Genomic DNA, 10,905 nt, shown 5'->3' on the forward strand with positions numbered 1-10,905 from the left:
GTTAAGAAGCATTTTTAAATATGGTACCTTAAAAGACCTGCAAAACGTAGCAGGCTAAATAAAGCTGGGTTCATGCTACATGATTTTAGACCCAATTTTCCAGTTAATGAATGAAAACAGAGAGAAAAGCCTTTGGCTCGCCGTTTACTCAGTCTCTGTGAAAGACTGAAAGATGCCATTTAAATCATCACAGAGTGATCACTTGTGTCTCACAAATCCACAACAAATATCTGTCAGGTTTGACATCTGGACCAGTTAGTGCTACAATGAGAGCGCAGAATGAGGAATAATCCATTCTCCATCCATATTCTTCTCGTTTTTTTGTAAGTTTTGGCTGCAATTAGCACACAGAAGACTTTAGCCACTTGTTTCTTACCAGACATTGGAATTGAAAGGAAAACAATTGTATCTCATACATGCATTATAAGCGCAACTGCTTATAAAAGGCTGCTTATGCCTCCTAAAACATTATATTTGTCACATTTATTTTTTTGGATGCACAAATCTGATGCAGGAAACGCAACGCAGACATCAAGCATACATAAATGCATAGTTAAGCACAAGTATATCCCTATACTTACAAAGAAAGTTGTTCCTGGAGAACAGTACAACAATCTGATGACTCTGAAAGTCATGTAGTGTAAACATGAACATTTTAAAACACATATGGACCTTGTCCAACACCCCTGCTGTAGTTTTAGCATACTGGTTACATGTTTCATTCTACCTTTAGCCTTGTCCAACATCCAGTGCAAGCATGCTTTTCATTTCTGCATGAGGCCAATGTATTTTGGCAGAATTTGAGGGGTGCACTGTATGTTGTGGGAGGTTGAATTTGAACAACCAGTGGAGATAAAACTAATTTTTGTATAGACTGTACATCAATACATCCAATCTCACAGGTGGGATCTTACTAGAAAACAGCCTCAGTATATCTCCCCTTTGAGACTGTACTTGCAAAAGGGTTAAATCAAAATAATTTACTTGTTTTTTCTTCATCAGTAAAGTGAAGCTCACAGGTAGGTGGATGAACCAAGGATGGCTTGATGAAAAAACCCTGACTGTTCTGTTTCTCATTTCTGAAATTACAACAAGACTCAACCTAATTTCCTTTCTAGTCCAGTCTGTATCATGTCATTAATTACCATGGACACTAATTTGATTTAATTTAGTCAGCATCTGCTCACTGAATTATATTACAAGAATGTTTGAATCAAAGCTTTTCTGTTCTTTTTAAAGTTCATGAAAGTGCATACATTTCATTGTTGATGGTAATCAGACACATTACAGATGTACCAGATGGAGATTAGAATGAGAAACACTTGAATATTGGTTTAAACTAAGATATGTTTAAACAATAAGTGTTCTGTGGCTGTGTTCCAATAATCAAATGCAGTGTTCCTGCATTACTGATTCATAAACACAAACTTTGTTAATGGATTAAAACTCCTATGTCAAAAGTTTGAAGTCAAATATTTTATTGCTATATGCTACCAATGCTAATAAATTGTAATGGAAGGTACAAATTCATGTGCAAAGGTTTGTACACGAGGCCAAATCTGCTATAGTGAAACAATTTATATGGACTTTGATGAACATTTCTTTTCAATTTCTTTTTTTTTTTTTCCAAAGTTCAGATTTTTCTGCAGTCTTTACAAGAGAGAAATAGCACTCATGGCATTCATGTGCACCATCTGAAAATAAGTGAAATACACGGGAGATAAACAAGCAAATGTTTGCAACCACAATACAAAAGTACATTATTATAATAATATTTCTAGTGAAAATTATTTTATTGCTCTACTTCAACATTATTAATGCACAATGTATGTGCAATTTAGCAGAATCATTTGCTTCTTTATTTTTGAAATTTGTTTTTATGGCTAATTCTGTGAAGATGTTTTATTTTCCAGTATGTTAAATAATAAATAAAGAAATTAATGCTAAATTAAATGATGAATGCTATGAATAATAAATAAATAGAAATGGAAAGGTTTGGGCACTCAAAATTTGAGCTTGTGCAACATCCACTCAAGTATATAATTTAGGGGGAAAAGTCCTGGGGACTCATGGTTGGTTTGTGTGGAAATACTTGGATTTGCTTGTTTTTTTATTTGCTTAGTTATTCCCAGTAACAGCCATGTGTGCCAAAACATTTTAATGACTCTGCATACACATGTACCGTAGATACACAATATATTTACTGTAGTAATCTGTCTGTAACTTTAATCATCTCTCAAAATACAAAGTATACTGGATCTAAAATTGACTGATACATCCTCATCAGACACTTTAGAATCATCTGCATCAACAGTGAAAACACTGATTTATGAATTATGATATATTAATGTATACCAGATCCACAGACATTAAACTACAAATAAATATTAAACCAGAGAAGCCACAAGAAGAAAGCAGTCCCAGTTTATTCTCTCACTCTGTCCACCATTCCCACCTATCAGAGGCAGGGTTAGTCTGGCACCTTTTCAAAATGCCCAGTCTAGTTTGGAACAAAGTAGGTGTGGGCTTCATAAAATTTCCTCTCAAAGAATTATGGGATGTCTGAGTGAATGAGTCATAATTAGATGGTGTGAAACAGCAGGAGAGGACTCCAATGTCACCTTCTCTATATAGGAGTAGCAAACACTTGCCTGGCCAACTTTTTGGAAGCAGAGCTAACTTTGTAAAAGTAAACATGTAGAGACAAGTTAAGATCTGCAGCAGAGGAACACAGATATCTACCTGCTTCTTTATTCTCCTACAGACCTGTACTGAAGCTGTGATCATGTATATCCTCTCACAATCAGATTGTCCTTAAAGACTTGCTGAACTTAAATAAAAAAGTGGAATTTACCATTGAGTGTAAGCACAGGCTGGATACAGGAGTGGACAGTACCCATTTTCTCCCATTGTGAGCAGCAAGCCCTCCCCAGGTCTTTATTCCAGCTAGTCCTGTAGATTGTACATTACAGAACGCATTAAAATAGTGTTTTAATAGTTTAGTAGTAAACACAGGTGCGCCACTGGCTGAAATAAACCTAAACAACAGTTAATCATCAGAATCCATTCCTATAGATGAGCCAAGTGCACTGCATACCCCTACTAATTAAACACACATACACGGACATGCTGCAGAGCAAAAACCTTACTTTTAAACTAAGGGTCTCATTCCATCGTTTTTTCATTAATTTTAAACAGTTTGGTTGTGGTCTGTAGTATAAATGAATGCCATGTGAGCCGTTTTGTTTTTTTTAGATCACTGAATTAGTGGTCTCTGATGAAAGACAGGATTTGGCTCTTGCTCATGAATATTCATACATGCAAATATAGCGCCTCTGATTGGCTAACATCACTGCAGCCTACTTGCCTTCCCCCACAGTCAATTTTACAGCAACTCAAAGGACAAAATGTTTTCAGAGAGACAGCCATAGTTATAAAGATACAGCACTAAGTGCTAGGTAAATTTAACCCTTAAAGTTCACTTAACATCAGGCTTAAGCGGCACCGTGGCCGAGAAACGTTACCAATGCCGCAGTCTTGCAAGTAGAGACTTCCCGTCGCAATGCCGGCCTCCCCGCAGCGGCGAGGCCACTCTCCCCTCAGCAGTGTGAAAATAAGCTGCAGCCGTAGGTCATTATTCTCTCCTGTGACGGACAAAGCGTTGTGCTGTTAAGCTACAAACGCTCAAAAGTCAGAGTGCACCTGCCTCTTAAAGGGAATGGCAACTAGCACACTGATCGGTTCATTTTACTTTACACCCAAAACACACCAATGATTAAGAGAATTAGTACATGCATTTTCCTGCGCTGTCAACAAATGACCGGTGTCCTATAGATCGTTAAATAGAGCCCATAATGTTCATCAGTAAAAGGTGAAGGACGGAGTGCTGTATAGAATTTTACATGTTTTAAAAGGTGTCAGTGCTGTAGTGAACTGCAGGGTAGTGTATTGGGACACGGCCCTGGTGCGCAGTGTGTGAGAGATAATGATTAGAGCCACTGTTCCTCTTACGCTTCAGGAAGCAGAGACTCCGCGCAGTGTTCTGGAGGAGATCGGACTCACCTAAACAGCTGAGGATGCACCATCCTACACACACACACACCTACTGTCTCTGTCTGCTTAAAGATGTAGCACACACAAATGATCAGTCATGTTGTTTGTTTGTTTGTTTTTTTGGTTCTTTATCTGTGTGCTTAATACAACATGCACAATGTAGCACTGTACAGATTCATTGGGAAACTGCATTATTATCTTCATTACCTTTGTTCATGATAACTCAGCCTTAATATACCTGGTCAGTATCCTCACATTTACACATGCCTCTGTATTCATCAACAATAACAAGAACAAATAATATAATAATCATAATAATAACGGTCAGTCTGTTTTTCACTGAGCAGCATTTCTCTCTTGGCCAGATTACAATAAAAATAGACACAGGTAATAAGATGTTAAAGGACAGAGGCACGATGAATTTTAGTTTAAAACTGTTCAAATCTGGTTAATGCGAATGTACTGCACATATTTAATTATTGACATGTAAACCACTGTTCAGTCACAGAGTAGTGCTGTGAATTGGTTAATTGTAAGGAAATTTCTAATATGGTTTATAATGATGGAGAAATAGTGGTAAATCTGAAAAAGATATTTAAAACTGTTATGCTGAACTGTAAGAAACAACAGTAATGTTCCCAAGTCAAATTGAGCAACTGGTTATGGTTATGGTTAATGGTATTAATGGTATATTCATTTTAAAAAAAGAGTGGTCTGGTAGGTTTTTTGGATGTTATTTCGCTGTACATTTCAACAGTATTATTAAATAACAGAAAATACTTGAAATTAATAAACTTACAGAACTTACACACAGCAAACAATTTATCAATCTGCATTAAAAAAACTCTGTGAAATTACACATTCTCACCAGAGAGTTCTCTAAATCCACAAAACTTAGACTGTCACTTTTTAACAATCCAAAAAAAAATCTTCATTAACCTTAGCTTTAATAAAAAACAAAAATCAATATTTTGCTATGTCAAGACTTGTTACAGAGCAGGGTTTACCTATGATAAAAATCTCTCAGTTTTGGTCTAATTTTTACCTCTCCCTCTTTGTATAATATACATAATACATAAACATTAACATTTTCATTTACATTTTCATTACACTAATTAAGCCCAGCTAAGGTTAAGGTTAAGACTTCATGCTCAGACAATAATAAATAATGATTAGTAATATTTTTCTTGTATTTTTAAACTTTAAGACAGGTCAGTTTTACCCACAGCGTTGCCAGAAGGTTGATTAAATAGAAATTGGACATTGTTATAGTTCCATTCCTGGCCATCAGAGAGAGCTGCTTTGTAAAATACCCTCCTCCCAATGTAACCCGTTCTTTAAAACAGCTTAATGCAATCATATCAATGGAGATATGTAACCATCGGAAAGCATATGAAAGCATAAGAATTTACTAGAAGGACAATGCTAAAAACTAGTTAGATTGCTGGAAAAAGCTAAAACAAAAAGATCAAGAAGAGAATGCAGACTACTGTATGTTCTTCTTGATTGGTTAAAGAAGAAATAGAGGACTAAAAAGGGATTCATTCACTAAACCAAAGAGGTATTGCTCAGTTTTCTTACGTTTTGCTTTGGTTTACATTCATGTAGAATGATGGACAGCCGTATTTTAGTTCAGCTCACTCCCCCCGGGTTAGCTGGATCTGGTGGCTGGAGCAGAAAGCACAAACAGAAGCATGGACTTCACTGCCCTGATCATTCCCTACTACGATCCAACACTGTGTTCAACTACTGATAAGTGATAGTCAACCGACGCTAATACTGTTCCGAACTCCTCGGATTCTAAATGAAATATTGCACATAATTTATTACATTTGGATGTGAATATTTAAAGTTTACTTTAGGGTTTATTTTCTAGTATATTTATGGGAAAAAGAGAAAGATGAAGCTCATATATAGTCTATGCCATCAGCCACTAATATACAGTAAAACTGTGATGCTGTGATTTTCACTCTACTCTCATTAGAAGTAGTCTGTCTCCTCAAATGGATCTTTCCTTCACTCGGTAGCACCTCAGATCTCCGTCCCTTCATGGAGGATTATGTTACGTGTTGTTCTAAGTGAAGCCAGTACTGCAGTGTTTGTTGCTCCAAATGGAATAAAATTTGTTTACAGACATTTATATGTGGTTTAAGCCATTTATTTATTTTTTTGCTCAGTGAAAATGTGTATTGTGGTCTGATGATTCTATATTCTGTTCAGATTTTCTAATGAAGAAATGGTGCAGCATTAATGAACAAAAATACATCGAGGCTTTCAAGACGACATCTTCTCTGTCTATGTATTTTTCAAAAGGACAATGAAAAACCACAGGCTGCACCAATTACAAAGGTATGGCTGCAGAAAAAGAGGATTTGGGTACTCTACTGGCTTGCCTGCAGTCGCGATCTGTCCAATTTCCTATAACATTTTCTAACTGTACAAACTTTTTCTGATTTGGAGTTTGATTTGGGGAAAAAATTGTGGAATTCCACTTTAGGCTATCATACACTAAAGGAGAAATCTGGTGTGAAACTTGTTATGAACTTTTTTGGAATAGCACACTCACAGCACAAATAAATGAATACTTGCATTATGTTTGGGCTGAAGTTGGTGCAACAGACGTTGGCAAATATTGCAAGGATGGCAGAATATTCATTTTGCAATCTGTTGCCCTATCCTAACCTATTTGTTTGCGATTGTCAGTCTTATTAATGTTACTTAATTTTATGATGATGGCACCTGGAGGTACTGTGTGTAAAAATAAGTGTTTTTAAATAAACTTTAATAAACTCTGTGCACTTTCAAAGTTCTCAGTGCCTTATTTTAAATTTAAGGGCCATCTGGATCTACTTTAAGCTTTTTAATTATGTAAAAAGTAATTTCTTTGCATGGGTAACGCTATGCCCCTGTCTACTAGCAATACTAGCATTGTAAGCCTGTTGGGAGCAGTGGCTAAAACACAACTGATTTCTCCTTTAGGTCTGGTGACCAAACAAAAAAGCTGAGTATAGCAGATTTTTTGTTTATCCAGTAGTATTGATAAGAAGTTGGTTTTAAAAGGGTTCCTGTACCAGGTTCTTAACACTTAAACATCTCTGCAGTTCTTCTATAGTATTTATTGCTTGAAGAACCATTTGTAGCATAGTGTGAGATTCACATGGACAGGCGCTGGGAATCCTTGGTTATCTAATGTAGTAAGAGTATGTGGTTTTGAACATGCAAAAACTGCCTTTTAGCGCCCTCTCCTGTTTTGCTGCTGTACTTTGGTAGATTCCTCCCGGTGGCTGTGCAGCCAATCACTGGTTCCTCCCCTCCAACAGAGCATAAAATGGGGGCTCATTTAAGGTGGAAATGGGCAGAGTAGAGACATTTCCCTCTAAAGTGCCTGATAAAACCTGATGAATTTCTCTCTCATTGGCCACAAGCAGCCACCCACATCTGCTTCCGAATCATTAGCAGCTCACACCCCCTTAATAGGCCTGTGGAAATAAAAAGGGGAAGGAAACCCTCCTCCTCCTCCTTCAGGGGAACCAGTGCATAAAATTCACATTACATCTTTAGTGTTTTCATCTCATTCAGATGAATCCTTGCCCTTACTGTCTGCCTGGCCTGGATTTGAGGGTAATTTGTGCCATTAATCACTTCATAACTACCTAAGCTCACCTTCTCAGTGCCTGCCTTTCTCTCTCTAGGTACACTTAATGCATTTACACCACCCTATCATAATATTGACACATGCAGATCTCTGAGTGTTCCTTTTGGGTTTGAGAAGCTTCTACAACAGGTTCTACAACAAATGAAACTGAATTTAAACTTGTGAACTGCTCTAGACTTATTTTGTATTTAATAAGGTTCATCCAGACCATGGACCATCCAGGGGCAAGGCAGGCAACTGCTTGGGGCCCCTGGCCAGTGGAATGCCCCCAAAGGCTAATAAACAAACAGCAGCAGCAATTTACCAAGTTTGCAGCCAAAGTATAAGAGCTCTGACTTACCTAAGAGGCCCTGGCAGAATGCACTCACTCCCATTGCAGGTGTCATGCATGAAATAATGAAGAGGACTCTGGGAGTAAAAAAGAAAGAAGAAGCAATTACAATGTATTAAAAGCAGTTCAGTACAATGGTGTCCTTCTGCTCTTAAAAAAAAGGGTGCCATTATGAAGTGCCTTCTCTGCCAAGGTTAAGGTAAGAATGAGGTGCTGGCCTCCCGGTGCAAACACAACAATCTCTCTCTGAACACAGAGAAGACCAAGGAGATTGTTGTGGACTTCAGGAGAACTCACACACAGCACACTCCTCTGTCCATCAACGGAACTGCTGTGGAGAGGGTGAGCAGCACCAAGTTCCTGGGTGTGCACGTCACAGAGGCCCTCTTCTGGAGCACCAACTCAGTATCACTGGCCAGGAGGGCAAAACAGCATCTCTACTTTCTTCCTCTGCCTGGCAGGAGATCCCTCCCACCCACTACACAGCTTCTTCAGCCTGCAGACTGCAGAGTCTAGCAGCTAGGACCAGCAGACTGAGGAACAGCTCCATCCATCAGGCTGTGAGGATGCTGAACTCTCTCCCTGCTCTACCCCCCTTCCAACACTGCCCCAGCACATACTCACTCAGCATCCTGACCAGCATCCACCCCCCACCAACACAGTACTTAAACTCTGTACTAGAATACACACAGTACTGGAGTTTTTCAAAATGGACATGCACTACACATCCCATACCCGCACTACTGCTATACTCGTACTGCATTACACACTTTAACTCTCCATGTGAACTTAAAGAACTTTATGCACTCATTTACTTTATCAGCCTTAAGCTATTATACCATATTTGCACTTCTGTTATACAGGTTCTGTATATACTTGCATTGTCATTCCATCTTAATCACCCCATCACTATTGCACTATTGTCTTGTGTCTCACGTATGTCAATATGTGTCCTTGTTGTATTGTGTCTCCCATTCTTTTATATTTATAATATCATTTTCTGTACTTGCTGTAATTTTTGGGAAGGAGGGTAGCGTATTTTCAATTCTCTGTATGTCCTGTACATATGCAGTCTTATTCATAATAAAACTACTTGACTTAACTTGAGTAGATTCTCCTACAAGGTGAGCAAAAATGATGAAGTGCAAGATTATGTGCCCCTCTAATGGAGAAGTGCTCCAACAGTGTGTGATGATGGCAGGGCCCTGAGCACATTACCATCCACCAAGAACCCTTTATTTGCATTGTTATAAAGACAATAAAGACACTAGCACAGTATTTATCTGGCTCCTGTAGAAATGGCGGTGCACAAGCCTCCCAGCCACTTAAGGTCTAGGTAGAGACCAGTGGTTGTGTAAATGGTTTACTATTGTACCTATGTATATATCTACCAGGACGTTCTTCATCGCATGCATGCCTGTATTGTCCATTGTTTGTATGTCCTGTAAATATTATGTGTTTGTTTACCAGTCCACCTTCTTGTGATTTAATTTACCTGTTGGTTTAGTCCGGGGGAGGGCTATAGAGTATTGAAGGCAGGTGAACTAACTAACAGGGGACACTGGGGTTATCGCGGGACGAAGGTCACTAGAGTTGTGTGGAACCTAAAACACTTTGCCACCTGAGTGTTGTCCAGAGGTGGAGCAGTCATCAAACCTGGTATTTCCATTTTTGGGTGTTTTGCCACAATAAACTCGTTGAAAAGGGATTCTCACCTGTTTACTGAGTCTTTTGGCGTCTCGCTGACCTAACCCTCTGGTATCCTCCTGACCTCTCATCACCACACTATCACACAGTGGATTTAGTATGATGCAGTGTTGTAAAGGGTTTAGCCACATGATAAATTCTAAATAATGATAAATGACTAATTATACCACTGTTAGTTCCGACCCGGCAATGTGATTGGCTGAGAGGCGTTCTATGAGTGCCATTATCAACCAAATGTGATGTTATTATACACGACTGGGAGCCACTGGATCCCATAGACACAATGCCAAAAAAGCCATGTCTCTAATAGGCAATGCAGGCAGAGTCCCACAAATAAATAAGCTCAGAGATTTGAAAATCCGCATTAGTACACACTTACAGGCTTAAGTGTATATATTTTCTAATTAATGTAGGGTATTTTAAACTGAATGTAAAATAGGGGACCCTTGTAACTCTGCAGGTCTTGGCGCTAGGGGGCGCTGAAGTAAACAAACAAACAAAACTCACTCACTCACTCATCATCACAGCCGGCATCGGGTGGAAGGTAGGCTACACCCTGGACAGGCCACCAATCCATCGATTGACAGACACACAGACACATGCATTCACACACTCACACCTAGGGACAATTTATATCTGACATCCAATTAGCCTGAACGTGCTGTCTTTCGACTGTGGGAGGAAACCGGAGAACCCAGAGGAAACCCACACAGACACGGGGAGAACGTGCAAACTCCACACAGAAAAACCCAGGTCGCCCAAGCCGGGAATTGAACCCTTGCTGTGAGGCGGAGGTGCTACCCACTGCGTCACTGTGCCACCGTAAATGTCAGGGTGCGTGAAGGAGGGACGAGGAGAGCGGATGCAAATGCGAGTGTATTTATTATACAGATAACAAAAGACAAAAATAAACAAATAAACGGAAACTAAACTGAAAACAAGAAACATGAGACACAGAGACGCAACCACAACAGGCTAACAAAGCACAAGAACCGACACGAGGGAAAGGGAGCACGGACTATAAATAGTGTAACACACACAGGAAACAGAGAACACCTGGGGCTAAGGGGCGGAGTTACAAATGATACACAGGTGAGGGCAAGAAACACTGAGGAGCACGGATCACGTGGGAGACACACTCACAGGCACAAGCAGAGAC

The 10,905-nt window shown here is 39.1% G+C and overlaps 1 protein-coding gene across 6 annotated transcripts in view; it reads left to right on the forward strand.

Moving 5' to 3' along the window:
• Positions 1-6,193, forward strand: part of LOC103030203 (adaptor related protein complex 1 subunit sigma 2) — a 65,198-nt gene extending 59,005 nt beyond the window's left edge. For all 6 annotated transcript variants that reach the window (XM_049486420.1, XM_049486422.1, XM_049486421.1 and 3 more), the window contains one exon: positions 4,019-6,193. In XM_049486420.1, the coding sequence (XP_049342377.1) occupies positions 4,019-4,066 (48 nt within the window). In that variant the 3' untranslated portion in view covers positions 4,067-6,193. The remainder of the gene's footprint in view (positions 1-4,018) is intronic.
• Positions 6,194-10,905: the final 4,712 nt, after the last annotated feature.

Source organism: Astyanax mexicanus, chromosome 13 (assembly GCF_023375975.1).
Source record: "Astyanax mexicanus isolate ESR-SI-001 chromosome 13, AstMex3_surface, whole genome shotgun sequence".
Classification (NCBI taxonomy): Eukaryota; Metazoa; Chordata; class Actinopteri; order Characiformes; family Acestrorhamphidae; genus Astyanax; species Astyanax mexicanus.